The sequence below is a fragment of the Gavialis gangeticus genome, unplaced genomic scaffold, assembly GCF_001723915.1.
Source record: "Gavialis gangeticus isolate Ggan-Ray unplaced genomic scaffold, GavGan_comp1, whole genome shotgun sequence".
NCBI lineage: Eukaryota > Metazoa > Chordata > Crocodylia > Gavialidae > Gavialis > Gavialis gangeticus.
This window is the reverse complement of record NW_017729009.1, coordinates 264,039-282,013: the sequence shown is the minus strand read 5'-3', so window position 1 is coordinate 282,013 and position 17,975 is coordinate 264,039. Positions and strand designations below refer to the sequence as shown.

Below are 17,975 nucleotides of genomic sequence, written 5' to 3'. Positions count from 1 at the left end.
AAAGCTGACAATCCAGGAGGACAGGGATGCACTTTGGAAAGCGGAGAAAATACTAATTCCTTCCTCTCAAGCTTAATGCATCAAGCTGTAATTAATTTCTTTGAAGTGTTCGGATTTGTCTGAGGACAACCCATTGAGATGAATAAACCACTTCATACCAGTACAATTTTTTGAATCTCTCCTTCCTGCAGAAGTCCTGAATGTGAAGGACAAAGTCTGGGGTTCCCTTTAGCTCCCCTTATTACTTCTAGCTGATAAGGTATTCCTCACATCCTATTAGTTACTACCTTCCTCTGCTTGAGCAGTTAGGTGGCAGTGGTGTGTTTTTTGGGAAGCTGTGGCATCTATTTGCATCCCATGCACTACCAACAATTCCTCAAATCAATGGAAATTAGTTACCCACAAACTTTAGTAATGCAGTGTTGACTGACAGTGCTGTGTAACCTTTGAGAACTTAGAGGGCAGCTGCATTTTAATTTGATTTGTCTTGGTTTTCAGAGGCTTAAGTACAACAGAATGAACTTTCAACTCTTGTCTTAAAGCATTAGTTATATTTAAGGCAGGCTTAGTAAATGCTATCCATATACTTACTCAGTTCACCTACTCTGTCCAGACCAGGTGTCCAACCTTTTTGAATGTGGAGCCAGATCACGAACATTTTATCACCCAGTGGGCCAGCGAGAAGAAAAGCAAGAATGAAATAATACCAAACAGTTGACTAAAATGTGAGCTCTGCTCACTGCCACACACTTCAGTGTGCATGCATGTGTGCCCTCCCTTGTATCTCTCTATCCTGGATGTCCCGGTCTAAGAGACAAATGCAGCCTCTGGGCCAGGCTCCTCCTGCCTCCTGCCCAGCCCAGCTCCGGCAACCGTGCACCCCAAAGCCCCAGCCCAGCCCCCAGCTCCGTGCAGGAACTTACCTTGTGCCTCCGTCCACCACGCATGCGGGCAGGGTGCGGGCCATGCTGCAGCTCCCCTGGCCACATGCCGGAGGCAAGCGGCGGAGCTAGAGAACAAGCTCCATGCACTGTCCCCAGCTTGTCTAATCGGGCGTGGCTGGGGCAGCCCCGCGTTGCGCAGCCCTTGGGGCAGTGGTGGTAGGACCTGGCTCCCTGATGAGCCAGGCCCCCCGGGGGTAAGCAGCTCCCCTCCCCTCGCTGCCAGCTGGGGCCCGCAGGCTGCCCTGTCCACCTCGCCTCGCCTTGCCGCTGCCCCACCACCGCGGCTCCGCAGCAGTGGCGCCTTGGGCCAGATAAAATGGCTTGGTGGGCCACATGTTGGACAAGCCTGGTCCAGACCATTCCGGAGTTGCCAGATGATGCCATCAGTGGCATATATAAAATAGCTACGAAGTTTCAGTTCAATTGCTACTGAACAAATGTCCATCACCAGAAAACTCTGAGTTTGCTGAAACTAGTACGCAATGGGTGTGGCATGTATACAAGATGCTTAATGGTGAATTAGCATAGTTTACTGTGAGGTAAGCACATGAGTCTACATATGCACATGCTTACTACACAGTAAATCTCCCTAATCCCAAGTAAATTTGCTACCTGCAAATACAAGTAGCAGATTTACTTGGCATTAGTAACAGCTCCATAGCGCTTATGTAGATGTCTAGCCAGAAGCCAAATCTGCTCCCAGTCAGCCATCAACGAGGAGGCGGGAGACAGCTCCCTGACCCCTGGAGCTGCCTGCTGCCAGGGTAGGCTCCACCACAGTAGCCTGGGCAGGGACTATATCCACCTGCCCCAGCAGCAGGGAGTTTCAAGCCCCCTGCTCCCAGATGAGGATCTCCCAGCCACCACTCCACGATCTTGATCTCCCAGCTGTACCTCTGTGACTGTCAGGCTGCTAAGCCCCATAGTTGTAAGATTCAGGCTGGAAGACCCTCATCTCCCAGCCTGAGCCTTCCAGTCACAGGGCTCAGGCTGGGAGACCCTTATCTCCCAGCAGCGGCTCCACCACTGTGGGGCAGTTGCTGGAAGATGCTTATTTCCCATCCTGAGCCCTGTGGTCATAGGGTTTAGGCTGGGAGATGAGGGGGTCTTCCAGCCCGAGCCTTGCAACTGCAGGGCTCAGGCTGGGAGATAAGCATCTCCCAGCAGTGCCTCTGGAGTTGTGGAGTTGGCTCTGGGAGCTCCCTGCAAGACAGGGACTGGGGAGTTTGTTCCCCACCCAGCTCCACCAGTGCAGAGCTGGGGGACGAACAGGCTGGGGAGTTTGTTCTTCACCAGCACAGAGCTAGAGCTGGGAGCTCCCTGCATGGTAACAGTTCCCTACCCAGCCTGGAGCTGGCTCTGACCTGCCCCTGACCGGGACAGTTTCCATCCGGCCCCAGGCTGCACAGGGAAGCACATGCAGTCTGGAGGTGGCTGGGGACTGTCCTGTTTCAGGCAGTCCCCAGCCAGATCTGGGTCACACATGCAAACTTTCAAGAGCAGCCTGGGGCTGGTTGAGAACGGTCACAAATCAGGAGCAGGTCCCAACCACATGCCTCAATCAGGTGACCAAGGCACAGAGCTTAGAAGGAGCTGCAGGGGATGGGCAGGTCCTGACCCCCTGCCCCAGTCCGCCAGTGGGGCAGCTAGCAGCCCCTGCAGCTCTTTTCAAGCCATGTGCCCCTGATCAGGAAGCCAGGGCCAGAAGCTCTCTCGGGGCAGGGGGACATTGTCCCTGGCCCAGCAGCAGGCAGCCCTCTGAGACTAGGAGACAGCTGTCTCCTGGACCAGTGCTCCCTGCTGGCCTCTGGGCTAGCACCCAGGGGGAGCCTGGAACTCCCGGCAGTGGCCACAGGGGTGCACTGTAGGGCTTCAGGCAACTGGAAGCAAATCTTCTCTTTAATCCCCGCACGTATAGACATCTACACAAAATCTCTTACTGTGCAGTATCTTACTGCACAGTAAATCTAGGCTGGAGTAAATGCATGTGTAGATGCACACACTGTGACCTAATGAGTATGTAACTATCTTTATATTTTCAGATAAAAAGGGGTTGAGAGTTTCTCTCCTTGATACCCTTGACTCTGTGATTTGAGATGATGTGGATATGAAAGACAGCCTGAAGAAAATTGAGAAGTCAGGCACATAACAGTCTGTACCCACCAAAGATCAGGGTTTGGTTGGCCATGTTTATGTGTTACTTATAACTCTCTGAAAGAGAGAGAGAGAGAGAGAGAGAGAGAGAGAGAATGAAAACTCTTACAGGTCTTTCTTCAAAGCACTAGCTACAAACCTTTTTTGATTCCCATTTCCTTGCTGTAAGATGTACAGGACTTTACCCTTCTCCCTAGAAATCTGCAGCCAAGATGCATCTATAGTGGGTTTACAACTCAGCTTAGAGCTCACAGCCTATGTTGGGTTGAGGAACAGACAGCAAATTCCTACATGGGAGAGCAGAATAATGACAGTGGTTCTATTATTGGTGCCCAACCACTGATCCACCAAAGCAATTTAAGCATAATTTAGGATATGGCAATCCTGTCAGGTGGTAGCCTTTGAGACAAAGGAAATCTTTTCATGACTGGAAGAAATGTAGGGCTGTACATTCTATACTTTTCTCCTGTAGTGGTTTTTCTGGGAGTGCCAGGGGGAGAAAAAGAGAAGAACCGATTCAAGCAAATGTTGGAGCCACTGAGTTTGTTCAGTTTTCTGCCCTCTTAATTTAAAACCAGTGATGAGTGTTGGCCATCTTACAAACCTCTCATACAGCACTGGGCAAGAGAGACCCCTGCTGGACTTGTACCACATTACAAACTCTGCTTCTCCAAAAAAGGCATTTAAAGAAGAGCACAATATAAAAAGTACATTTAATTTGAAATACTGTAAAATACATCATATGTAATAGGAAACATGCCAAATTCTGTGAAATTGATTGTCTTTTTCATCTGAAACATTTATCTTGTTGTCATCTGTCCTTTTGTTCTGTTCCACATAGAGCTAGAGCCTAGTTCCATGATCTGCACTGGCACCACTCATACTGCAGTGCTGCGACAAAGCCAGTCACTGCTTCAATAGCATAGAGCAGCTTCTCATCCTGATCATTCAAGAGATGCACCTCCCACCTGAGTTATCAAGTGCTCTGTGCCCAACCAGCAATGCTCAAGTCTGCAGTCCATGTAAGATAACTGCTCCACTGCACAGAATGTGATCTTATTAACACTGGCTGCGCAATTAAAGGCTCCCTGCTATACCTGGTCACTGGAATTGCTTACACTAGCTGCCAGCCCTTTGCTGGATGCTAGAGCTTCTGTTGTCCGTGGGGCCTGCTTTGGGAGGCGAATGGGGACATAAACATTTGAAGCACAGTGCTCCTTGAGGTATTCTCCACCTTTTTCTTCATAATCCTTTCGGGTTATCCACCCTTCTTCACGATTCATGTACTCCAGAGCCCAATCCCTGGCACCATACCAGGCATCCAAAATAGGACGGGAGGCAAGGTGGACCTATATGGCAAGAAACACAATAAAATGATCTTTATCAACATGGGTGAATGCTGAAAAGGATTCTGCAGTTGGAAACCCATAAGCCTCAAGGAAACAAGAAATACTTTAGTTTAATATGTAATTTGCATATTACATTATTTTAAACATTAGAGTTAAGAGCATGAGTAAGACTGACTCTGCTCTGAAAGTTTTGGAAGGATTAAAATATTCTTCTTTCACTTGTGGCCATCTATATTGAGCAGGTTTGGTGAACCCTTATGAGTAAAAGTGGTTCAATACATCCCATTCACAAACTATCACAGGACCAGGCACATCTGGAAACAAGTTTAGAATAGCTGGTGGTGGTAAAATGCACTGGAAACCTAAGACAGGAAGAGGAGAAGGCACTACAGATGCTGAATTAGAGCTAGTACTGTCCTGGAGAAACCTGTAAAGCATCTCCTTTCATTAGCACAGCCCCAGTAGATTCACAACCCCATTACTAGTGTGCTAGGCACCATGGCTGCTTGCAGACGCTGTAGAGCCAGGTCGAACTAACATGCTGCTTGTGGGGGTTTTTAAACATCTGCTAGCAGCCTGTATGCTCACACTATTCAAGAGGGATTGATGCTAATAGGTCTTTACTCCCTGATATATTTAGAAAAAACAATCATGTTCTCATCTCAGCCTACATTTTTTTAGAAAAACAAGCCAAGCTCTTTTAGTTTTTTCTCTTACAATAAATACTTGTTTCACCTGGCCATCTTAGTAGCTGTTCTCTGCACCTGTTTCAATTTGAATACACAGTTCTTGAATATGGGTGACCTAAATTGTATGTGTGATCACATGAGTTTCCACAGCCAATAAAAGTACCTGGAAAGATGACTGGAAAGGTCTCATTTCAAGTAGTTCCTTTTGGATTCTGGCTTTCAGGCCGGGGTACATTGCATTTCCACCAGTGAGAAAGACATTCTGAACTAGTATATCCTGTTGTTCTTTGGAATACCTGCAGGAACAAAATACATGAGTTCAGTTTAGTTTTTCTGAAGAATCTCAATTGAGTGAATGTGACTAGCTCTGGAGAACACCAGTGTTTCAGTATCAAGTGAGATATTGTTTGCAGACTTTGCTTCACATATGTCAAACCTGGTGCTCATATTTGTTTTTCTGCAGATAACTAGAAATTCACTGAAGTGGCAGAGGAATCATTAACACTATTCCTGGACTGGGTCCTATTTTTAATCATATTCAACCCTTGCCAGAATTAAGCAAAACTGAAACTAGAACTCTTCTTTTAGGGATAGATTGTTTTTCTGATCATATATTTTGGGAGTGACTTAATGTTGATAAAAAAATATTTTCTTTCCTCAGGGTAGGGCCTGACCCATTTCCTTTATACTAATTTGGACTCATCTGGTCTTAGGTCTGTACAGTCCATATGAATTGTGATTTCATGGAACAGTCCACAAAAGGTCTTTGCCAACATCTCTCTTCATTTAGGCCAACAAAAGATGACTACTGAAAAGAGTAGCAATCTTATCCAGATTTGCATGGTAGTCTTCTGAACACAAAGACTTCTCTTTTAATCAGGTTTTTTTAAAAGTGCTCTTTGGCCACCAAAACAAAAAGATTCAACTAGTAGAATAAGCAAGCTGTGGCAGAGCACCATTAGGGTGCTTGCCACTTAGTGGACTGGTGCAGGTGACAGATGAGCCTGCACAGTGAGCAGCAGGGAGACCCTCCTCCCTTCCTCAGGTAGCCATTTGAAGGGGGAAGGTGTATGGCAGTGCACCTTTGGGTGCCTGCCACTTTGAGGCTGAGAGCAGGTGACTGGCAAGTGTGGGCCAGCCCTGATGAGGCAGCCATTCTAGATCCAGGCCCACAGGGCTGGGCCAGCAGTCTGCTGCAAGCAGCCGAAGGAACGACAACACCCGGCTGAGCTGCTGCTCAGGGGACACCCTGGCGGTAAGGGAGGAACTATGGGGATGGAGGAGGTTCCTAGGAGCCCAGTGAGGCCCTAAGCCCCAGAGAGAAGGCTTTGGGCCTAAAGAGAACAAGGCCCAGCCTGGAAAGGGACTTATGGTTAGTGGGCCTACACAGGGGCTAGGCAAGCCCCTGACTTAGAACAGGCAGGGGTGAGGCCTGGGGCTCAGCTGAGCCCAGCTGAGAGTAGAGCCGGGGCTCTGAGCAAGCCCAGTGTGAGAGGGCTGTAGGGTGGGGCCCAGAAGGGGACCCCTGTTGCCTAAGCAGATCAGCTGCTGTGGTGCTGGGTTCAGAGCACCCCAACTGGTCAATGCAAGAGGGCCAGGACATGAAGGCCAAAGGGCAGTGATGCCCAACATGAGGGGTAGGCTTGGACCATGATGAGCCAACTGGCCTGGAGGTGGGGCCAGAGTCTAAGAAGGCTGAAGGTCCCCTTAATGAGGGGGACATCACTGTTTAGGGGAAGAAAGGCTCAGCAAGACAGTAGACTAGACTGAAGGAGGCTGAAACTCAGCCTCTGGGTGAGGCAGCCAGTAGCAGCCCCAGAACAACATATAGCCCAGTAGGGGTAAGACCAAGGCAGGTAGGCCCACATTGGTGCTGGTTAAGACCGGAAAATGCACCCTACCGGGAAAGGGTGGTTTGGTGGGGCTGGCCATAGCAGGACAGTCCCCCAGGAATGCCAGGCCAGTTTCCTCCCCGGGGAAAAGCGAGGGGAGGCGCCTTAAAACCCCAGCCCCCACATCCTGGTGGGTTACCCACATCTAGGAACAGGCACGGGGGCCAGGCACATCTCTGGACACCTGGGCCCCATGGGGTGCAAGACCCCAGAGAGGGGGCAGAGGTGCAGAGTGGCCCGAGCAAGAGGGCATAGGTTGCAGCCCCAGGGAGGGGACAATTAGGCCAAGGTCAGTCTATGAATGCCTGCAGCTGCAGTTGGACCAGAAGCTGAGACCTGGCTAAGTCCTCAGATGTGGTGAGGCCGAGTGTTGGATCCAAAGGGCGAGTAGTTGGCCCTAAAGAGAGTGACAAGTTACCCAGAGAGGGCCTTCGGTCAGAACTCCACCCAGGGCAAGGTGAACTGGCTGCTCACTGTTCAGATGAGGGTTGCGAGGGGGTTCGAGAGGCTGCACGCCTGCCAGCCAAGGAGAGAGACTATGTAAGCCTGATGGCTTATGCAGTCGCTGAAGAGAGCAGGGCAGGCTGAGTGTGGCTCAGCGAAGGGCAGCATGTAAGAGGCTTAGTGAGAAAGGGCGGAGTGTAAGAGGCCTCAGTGAGGAGAGGGTGGTATGAATGAAGCCTGATGTGGCGGAGTGAATGAACAAATGATTGAGGCCTAGCAAGAGGCTGAGTTTGGCCCAGCCACAAGCCAGAGCATACAGCAACTCGAGGATGCCATCTGCGAGGCATGGGACATGATAAGGGAAGGTTGGAGTCGTGTACAGCACCACCTGGCATCAGGGCAGTAAAATGGACATTCTCCCATATTTATATACCAGTTATGGAAACAGCAAGTCATGGCAGGAAAGACTGGGCAGACAGCCCTACTTAGGTGGGCAGGCTGACATGAGACCCGGCCCTGGAATGGCCCCCTGTCACATATGTAATCAAGCAAATACTGTAGTGCCACAAACTGTGACAACTGAAATAAACAGACCTGTTCAAGGGAGTGTAAAGAACTTAGATATTCACATCTAATTGCATTTTACTTGGAACTGTGCCTGGAATGACACTAGGCTAAACCAAAAACAAAACTTAGTTCTGTTTCCTCAAAGCAAAGCCCTTGTGGCATCAAAAAGAGTAAACGGGAGCCCAACAATTTTGTGAACTCACCTGTCCAAGACATACTGCATCGTTTCTGCTATGCCAGCCTGTTCTTCTCCTATTAGTGAGGGTTGAAAAACAATTTCTGGAGCCCTGATTCTCTCCGTACCAAGAAAAAGCTGGTGGTACTCTGCCAGGTTAAACACGGGCTTTAAAAACATAAGATTTAGAAGAGTATTTCTGATAGGATATTGCCAGTCTTTCTAAGTAAGTTTTTATTTACCACTGTTTGCCTTGTTTCACTTCTTATATGCACACCTATTTTGGATCCTGTCCACCTTATGAAAGTGTATCATGTTGAAGAACCTGATTACAAGACAGTGGCCTTTACCAGTTCACACGAATTTAGACTTGTAATATGAACAGAACAAGTTCAAGTTTTACCTCTGTTCCTGAAATGCAATACTGCTCAGGCTTTGAATGACCCTACAAGCATAAAGATACGGTAAAACTATGGTTTAGTTTCATCAAACAGCAAGATCATATTGGCTGCTTACAGACATTTAAAAAAAACAAAACAAAACAAAACCTCACTTTACTGGAAGAAGCAGTACATTACAGACACTGCAGAGCTGGGTCAAAGTATGTAATCAGGCACTTCAGTGGGGCTTTTTGTTGCTTTTATCTAAAGCCAAGTCAATCAGCTATTAGATAAAAGCGCCAAAAAAAGACCCGCTAAGATGCCCAATCTATACAGTTGTTGGGTGAGCTGGGTCCAACTAACACACTGCCTCTTCTGGGTATGCACAGGGCTTGGTGCGGGAATGCACCAAGTTTAAAATAAAGCGCTATTTTGGTTGGGTTTTTTTAATGTCCACAAGCAGCCACTATGTTTTACTCATATTGGGGAACTACAGAGTTGTAATGCATAGTCTATGTATACTTTGCATCCCTTTCTGCTCATCTTTCCAGAAGGTGGTTGCTGGAGATATTAAAAAGCACCAGGTATGTAAATGCACTAGTTTGAAGAAAACGAGTGCAGCTATAACCTCCATTAATGTTTAATCTATATTAGTGCTCTCACTATAGCTGCCATCAATCATACCAATAGTCAGAATTAACTAAACCCCCAAAGCTAGCATAATAAAAGACCACCACACACACGGGTTACATCCCAATTCAACCCTGTTACAATTGCATTTATGTCAAACCCAATAGTATCAAATTCTACAATTTAGCCACAGCTGTTTAACCCAGTTGTCTCTTTACTGTTCACTGTAAACATGGCTAAGCCCACTGGAAACCCTCATTCTAGCTGCAATCAACTGTCATCAGAACTTGCTAGCAGAGCTCCCGCACCAACATAAAAATCATGTTTTCCGGATGAAGACATAGCAGAACTATACTAGAGACATTGCCCTATGCTGCTAAGAGCTTACTAGCACAGCTTTGATAAGAGTCCTCAAAGAAAAAACAAAAGCTTTGCCCACACTGACCAGGGAAACCATTCCAAAACACTGTTAGTAAAAACTATAGTGATCTTTTAATGTAGTTAGCATGAGTTTGTTTCTTATGTAGGCAGGTCTGAAGTGACACTATGAAAGCTAGTCAGGTATGGTGTTATCAGCTAACTCACTCTAGACTTGTCCATACACGGAAGTTAGGATCCAATATGCTGAGGTAAGAATTCAGAGCACAGTATCTGTCACACTAACACCCCGTATAGACATTCTTATTATGCACTAAGGACCTGTCTGGGCAGGAAAATTAATTCAAAGTGAACTGAATTCACTAAATTAAATCAAATTAATGTCACCTTAATTCCAAATAAAGTGTAATTTAACAATCTACTTTAAAAATTAAATCAGATTCTCATTCCCCAAGCATTCCCTTGTACACAAGTCTTTACTGCATACCAAGTATGTCCATATAAGCTAAGTACAGACAGTTAAAAAGCCTGAGGCTGAATCAATTCAATCTTTACAGGTTAGTTTAAGCTGTGTAGATTGAACCGCTAAGCAAGTGAACAAGCATTCACTTTTGATTCTGGAAATGCATCCACATGCCCGGAGTGGCCCATGCCAGAAGCCAAGGGATGCTCTCTGCTCCACTGGAGCAGCCAGCTTGGGCCAAGGCTAGCTCGCCCACCCTGTAAGAGGCAGTTTGTGGGGACTGTGAGTTAACTTGAATCTGGAAGGGATCTGGGACAGACGTTCAATAAACCAACTGAACCTAAATCAGTTATCTTAAACTGCTTTTGGCCATTTTGGAAGTGGTTTATGTGCACTGGACTTGTTGTGTTACAGATTTGAACTGGTTTCCGATCACTTATACCAGCTTGTGCGTAATTCCTGTCCATAGCCATAGACAGTTAGCGAGAAGTAAATTCACACCATGCTTTACTGTACCCAGATTTACCCATGTAGACATCTGAAGGACAGACAGAGTCAAACAAAGCATCAGTACAATGTATCAAGCTGACAGGAAAAGGCAATAGTCAATTCTTTTTTAAACATCACATTACATATTTCTCCCACATGAGTCATTGCTTGCAAAAGCTTCTCTCAACCTGCAAATGATGTTCTCTTCACTAATTCTGTTCAATCAGCTTAAACGTGCAAGATTCTAGTACCCCTCTGCCTTTTTGGTATGGCTGTAGTAGTAAACAAGAAGTTCTGATGTACAATCAGATTTTTCTGAGCAAGAAAACCATCTGCAGCTACATTAGCTAGGACAAAGCTGCAAGGGTCAATCAATCTTGGTGCTCCAGAATGTAAACCTATCATCAGCTATGGCTGGGAAGATGTTTACCTGACAGGATAATGTTTAGGGGAACTGTGCATTTAAAGCAACCAGCACTGACTATTATCGGAGACAGGAAACAGCCTAGCTAGACAAATGGCCTCAGCTGGTAAGGCAATGTATCTGTAGTAAAGAGCTATTATAGAAGTCTAACCTGCACTGCAGCAACAGGCTTCTCAACTTCAGGCTGTTCCTCCGCAAACAAAGGCTCAAATTCATTAATGCTGTCCACATCTTCCAGCGACTGTTCACTGCCCAGTGGGTCCAGTTCTGGGGTCTAGGAGAGGAAACAAAGAGGAGCAGTTGTTTCATGGACCACTGATGTGCCAGGTACATACAAAAGGATGAAGTTTTATGGACTCTGAGGTCCACTTGGTGACTGTTGGGCGTACAGACATCAAGACAATGGCTAGACTAAGCCAGAGAAAAGGACCAAGATGACACTGCCAACTCCATTAGCTTTGGTGGTATCCCCTGAATGAAATGTGAGCCTTGGGGTTTGGTAGAATGACTGCCTCTTGGCATGATTCAGCCCTATTCACTGAAACCTCATCTCTCCAATGCACATTTTCTCAGGTACTGAGGAAAAAAACAAAGCAGTGGAGTAAAAAACAAAACAAAACAATATTTTTTTCAGTTTCTTTCTAACATCTGTTTGAGATGTCGGCTCAGAAATTAGGACTCCTATTTAACGGGCTGATCATTCACGCTGTTGAACCAGACTTATAAGAAGAGTGGTTGTGCTAACTTAAGCATACATTAAATCTTATTAAAACAGCTTTTTAAGCTGGTTACATTTTGATACAACTTCCAGCACCTCCAGCTGCTCTATAATTATCACAATTCCTTGCCTTGTTTATGTGGGCCTGGAAAATAAACATTTGCTGGCTACAAATCTGCCACCCAAATCTTGGCAGCTGCCTATGTTCAGGCAGCAGCCTGTCTTGTGCATTAGTTATGCCTTGAAGGCTACAAAGACCATTCTGTCTTACACAGGAAAGAACATGCCACCAAAGCTCTTCGGTGCCTCTAAAGGCATCATTACCCATGATCCTACAGTATTGTTGTGAGAACTGGGAGTCATTTTTACCTTACCTTATTTACTTCAATATTAACAGTAATTTTGGTTTGGGGTTTTGTAACCAGGGAGTTAGTTTTGCCTGTCACACACCAAACAGGTTATTTTTTAACACCTAGCAAATACCCAAGTGAAAAAGTATGGCCTTTAAAATGTAAAGGCTATGTTAGTACCCTTTTTATTTAAACAGAAAAACCCTTTTGATTAACTTACATGGATTTTTTTTTTTTGCAGAGTTAATTCTAGATGGATGCTGTCAGTTTGGTCTCAATTTTTTTAAACATATAAAAGAAGAAAAGAAATTCCAGCAAGAGATAGGAAAGTGTGGCTTATGTAAAGGGCAGGCACAGAATGTAATATAACCACATCTGAATCCTGTCTTTCTTTCCTTGATTTTCTCTGCTCCTACCTTCCTGAGTACATTTTGCACATAACTGTAGGCCTTCTCACACTAGGTATCACAGGATCGTGTATTATCATCTCTTCTGCACAATGTGAATCATACTTGAAAGGTCAGAGGCAACATGACTGCTAAGTTTTCAATAGACCAGTGAGACCCAGTTCTGTGCCTCTACTGTAGCTGACCTGTCTGGTATACTAGCAAAGCAAATACCCTAAGACTGGAGCTCATGCAGTCTTAGTCAGTTGACCCCTAACTGGACAAGACTAGTTAGCAGACTGAGAAAAGTAAACTATAATTATTAGTGACGTTTATTTCACAATCCCTACCAAATGAAGTGCAGCCACTGCGTGTGCAATCCACATATTTGTAGATCTAGGGCAGCCCATAGGTGTGTAGGTACCAGTTACAACCTGCTCTGTCTCCTTCTCTAATTTAATTAGTCTTTCCTAGCACTCTCCTTTTGCCTTCTTTGAAAAAAGAAAAGAAAAAGAAAAAGGGATCTGGCTTCAAGTTAGCCAACACTGCTTTTTTTTGCTACATGCTAACTAGAAAGCCAGCCCAAAGCAATGCATTAGCCCTGCTAGAAGTTTCAATACTCATGCAGTCTTGGAGTGGCTGAAAGGACAATGTACTCTACCAGGCCTTCTAGCAATAAGTCAGAACTAAGAGTCAGAATCAGAAACAAGTTCTGTACCTATCTTTGCTGTTCTTTTTACTTCCCCTTTGGGATCACTTGTCTTGTTGGTCTTATTTCTTCAAGAAAACAAGATTAAAGACCAACAAGTCTACCCCATCTCAAATAACTTTCCCTTTCTCCCAAAAGGAAAATTACCACGTTTTACACTAAGACCCATCAAAATGAACTCCCCCCACCCCGACAAACTCTTTATAGCTAAAGGGAAAGGAAATAAGACATGTTAAAATGAAAGAAAACCTTATTTAATATTTTACATTGCACATGCTTTGTTTTTTCTTCTTTTTCTGTATCTTTAATAAAAGGTTATGAATTTATGGTGACTGCCTGTCAAGGAACTGAGCAGGCAACATTCAATACCCCAAACTTTGTTTGCCTGTTTAATGTTATGCTGTGACAGGGTCATGCTAAATGTCTCTCACTTTTTGGGCCCACTTTTCTCATTGAATTTAATACAACAGGTGAATCTTGGTGTTGGTTTGGGATGTTAAGGAGGCATGTAGTAGTGGCCACAATATGCTGCCAAATGCCTTATATCAGTTTTACAGTATAGCCCCTTCCCTCATTGTGCTGCACTAAAGAGAAAGAAAAGAAAGTAATCATTCCCTCTGCACTTGACCCAACCAAACAACTCTCTCCTTTCCACATCCCCTTAAATAGCTTTGGTGGGGTGGGGAATCAATCAAGTGTCCCATACAATTGTACATTTTAACTGACATTGGTTATCCCAGTCTCTTTGTGCTTCTAATCTGATTGTTGTATTGTGGCACAAATCTAAAGAATTAATGGATGTTTGAGAGGACTGAATTCTGAGAACAATGGAGATTTTTAAATTTCAAGCAACTGCTATGAAGTCAGTTCTGTATCTTCTGATGGTTGAGCTGGAAGGTCAAGCTGGGAAAAGCAGTTGTCAAATTACCATAGTTGCAGTGTGTAAAAGAGTAGCTCAGCCATAAGGATAGTCAGAAGACAACCAAGACACACTTGCAGGCATATGTATGTTTGAGTGTGTCACATGCATTAATGAATTCTGTTGCCTTCATTGTCCTACCTCTGGTTTGCTATCCACAACATCCACTTCAATGCTGACTTCTGCCTGCAGGATTTTCTGCTTGGTTTGCTCAATGGTCAGACTCAGCTTGTTGATGTAGGACTGCAGTTCTTCTGCAGAGTCCATGTTCAGCTCCACCAGAGCTTTGTGAAACTGATCCACCTGACCATCTTCTAGCAGTTCCTGCAGACAGATCACACCATTAGGTAACTAGTTGTTGTGAACACTGCAGGTCAGTTAAACACAGTGAAATGCACTGGATGCTTCTCCTTAGCTTAATTCTGCAGAAGATTCTACCTGTCGTGACAGAGGCTTGTGGTCTTAAAAAAGAAACCGGCAACAGCCTTCAATGTCCTGCACAAGAGACAGTGCCACTGAGGATCTGGAGGCATCCACTAAGTCATGCATCTCTAGTTAATTTTAACACGCCCATCTCCAGGGTACCCAAGCACCTGGAGTACAGTGACATATGCTCTTTAGATAACATTCTGGGAATAATATTCTTACACACACACACACCTAATAGTACACAGCAGACTTTTCTTCCATGACTACCTGCACATAGAGCAACCTGTCCAGCCTCTCTTGGTCAAGCTGCAGTTTCTCCTCCCGGCGGCGTGCATTCAGCTCTTGAAGTCGACGCAGTTGCTGCTGCCTCCTCTCCTGTTTCTCCTCTGATGTCAGCGTGCTGCCCAGGAGTTTGTTGGAGAAGGGCAGCTGCATCTTGTGAACATTGTTCTCATAATACTCAGGAGACCTCCACTTCTGTAGTTCTGTTGAAGTTTTTTGAAAGTACAACTTTGAAAGCACAGCCTACTTGTCAAAATCAGAGAACAGTTTACCTTGTACACACTCCACTTAGCAAGTTCAGACTTTAAGAAAAGAGTAAGAGGTGAAAAACTAGTTTAAAAATCTTTTGAGACTTTTAGTCTGGAAACCTGGACAGCCCTCATTCTCCAACTGCTCCCTCCTCAAAGTACCATCTCTTCTCAGTGTCAAAACACTAGTTATCACATTCAGTGCGATTATCGTCCAATCTGGCTTTTAGCCCCCTGAATCTCCAGTGTGCAAAAGACATGAAACTAGCTGTGAGCTGGACCACTGTTCATTCCTTCTAAAGTTGGGAACAGCCTCTCTAAAATATCATACACTGCTCCACAGAATTTTTGTGTTTAAGAAATGGGAAAGAAGGTACATGAAACCTTCTTGCTCATCAAATGTGCTGTTTGCGATACTAAAACTGCTGTGGGTGCACACAAGCAGCAGAGAACAAAACTCATCAAAAATTGACTGGTTTATCACCACCAATGGTGATGGAGGGTGCAGAGACGGGCCACCCGCATGAACAGGGGTCAGCAGGGCAGGCCCTATGAGGAGAGGCTACAGGACCTGAACCTGTTCAGCCTCCACAAGAGAAGGCTATGGGGGGATCTAGTGGCCATTTACAAACTAGTCAGGGGGGACCAGCAGGCATTGGGGGAGTCCCTGTTCCCCCAAGCACTACCAGGAGTGACAAGAAATAACGGTCACAAGCTGGCAGAGGGCAGATTTAGGCTAGATATCAGGAGGCGCTACTTCACTGTCAGGGCAGCGAGGATCCAGAACCAGCTTCCAAGAGAAATGGTGCTGGCTCCTACCCTGGGGGTCTTTAAAAGGATGCTGGATGAACACCTTGCCAGGGTCGTTTGACACCAGTACTCTGTCCTGCCATGGCAGGGGGTCAGACTTGATGATCTGCTCAGGTCCCTTCCGACCCTACTAACTATGACACTATGAATGGAAAGTAGTAAACAAAAACAAAAATGAAAGTAATATTATGATTCTTTTCCCTCTGAAATAATCCAATTTATCAGTTATCAATTGGATTATTTCAGAGGAAAACAATCATAACAGAATGTTTAAACAGATATAGTAAAGATGATTTTGAAATAAAATAAAAATCAAATTCTAACTTTAAACATTCTCTTTTTTTTATGAACTCTCTTCCAGAAAGTGTTTTCACTGAAAATGAAAACAAGACCTCTCATTTCAATTGTGGCTACTTTAGCTCAGCTTTTCATTGCTGACAAAGGGTGCCAAATGAAGGCAGGAAACACTTTTTTCCCCTCACATGTTACATCAAACCAGGAAAGAATGATGGGAAGAAACTGTCTCCGAACTGAGTTCCACACATTCCAATGGCAGAGCTGGGCAAGGGGCTGAGCAGAGACCCCAGTCTGGGCAAAAAGAAATCCCCAGTCACAACAAACTGCATAGCAGCACAGGGAGTGGTCAATGGCACAGCTCTTGATCAAGATGTCTTAATCAAGACAAAGCTTTCAGTTCTGCCCTAAAACAATGGATTTTCAGAAATGGCAGATACAAACTACTAAAATGAACCGATGCAGCTTTCACTGATTAAGAGCTTGGCTTTGTCTGAACATAGCCCAGCAATGCTCAACCAGGGTGTGACGAGATCCTTTTAAGGGTGATGCACAACTTGAGCACTGTTAGGTGCACAAGCACTTATAACTGATTTACAAGATAAACCGTAAGATTTCAGATAGGAATCCAGAACCAAAACTATCTTGCTGCAGTCTTTCTGAGTTCTATGCAGCAGAAGAATTGCTGTTATTTTTTCAACAGTCGAACACACAAGCAAAAGCACAAAGCCGACATTTTCTCAGGGGTGCCTTGGGTCTGACAAGGTTGGGAACCACTGCTACAGCCTACACACTCTTCCCCAGGGTGCACAGCCCCTGCCACCAGCAGCAGGTGCTGGGGAAACCATGCTGGCAGTACAGGAGTCTGCAGTTAATACCTCACTTAGAGTAAAAGTATTTTTTCAGAAGAACGCAGTGGGTTCAACAGAAGACAGGAATATTAAGACTTGGAACTACTCTATGACCGTTTTTCAAAATGTTCAAAACCTATATTTTATTGATTCTTAAAATTAGTAAAAACAATGACCTTTGTGGCAAGCAAAGTCAAGACCTAATATCTGACTTGCTTGTTACATCTGATTGGTCTACCTATGCCTCTTGAGAAGTAATTTAATATAAGATAATTGCTCCCAAAGCTCTTTTTCATTGACAAAATAGTTTATAAAACACACACACATTAATTTGCAGTTCTTTGATGTTTAGGGCAGTAACTACTCTTACAACACATTCATCTAATACTAGTTTGCTTGGCTTCTTGGTGCACAGTTTATTTTTCACTGCTTTGAAAGAGGGTAATATCAAAATTAAATTGGCCATGTTCTATCCCTTTTTAAATTAGTATCAAAATTCTTGTCTTCAGTGAGAACAGGAGCACACCCTGATCTATATTTTTATAGCCACAGATAATTATCTTTATGCCTTTTCCACTTAAAAGTTAAATATTTTTTAAAAGCTATCTATTGTATTATTGCTTAATTATACTAGAGTGTAATAATATGCTTCTTTTGCTATTGGACTTGTTACAAAATATTTTATTTTTACACATTTCAAATGTGACTGTGGTTCCAATATGTCGTAGATTTAATGTCAATGGAAATGGAATGCCCTAAAGGGAGCAATCTATATCAGGTGACTGGGGGGGAAGAGGGGGGCGCGCATGTGGAGGGGGTCTGCCTGGGCACCAGCCGGGGGGGGGACGGGAAGGGAGAAGGAGCAGGGGGGTGCATGCAGCAGAGCTTGCCCAGTCTCGGGCTGTCCCTGCAGTGCTCCATGCGAGGCTGAGCCCTGCTCAGGCTAGCCAGTGCCATGCTCCCACCCACACCTGCCGACCCCAGCCCCAGCCAGCGTGCAG

General features: G+C 45.0%; 1 protein-coding gene across 1 annotated transcript in view; it reads right to left on the bottom strand.

Moving 5' to 3' along the window:
* Positions 1-3,792: 3,792 nt before the first annotated feature.
* The window catches only part of ACTR5 (ARP5 actin-related protein 5 homolog), a gene marked incomplete at its 5' end in the record, with an annotated part of 23,704 nt that continues 9,521 nt past the window's right edge, over positions 3,793-17,975 (bottom strand). The window contains 6 exons of the mRNA XM_019509723.1: positions 3,793-4,447; positions 5,300-5,432; positions 8,243-8,382; positions 11,130-11,252; positions 14,202-14,384; positions 14,757-14,974. Of these exons, the coding sequence (XP_019365268.1) occupies positions 4,190-4,447; positions 5,300-5,432; positions 8,243-8,382; positions 11,130-11,252; positions 14,202-14,384; positions 14,757-14,974 (1,055 nt within the window). The remainder of the gene's footprint in view (positions 4,448-5,299; positions 5,433-8,242; positions 8,383-11,129; positions 11,253-14,201; positions 14,385-14,756; positions 14,975-17,975) is intronic.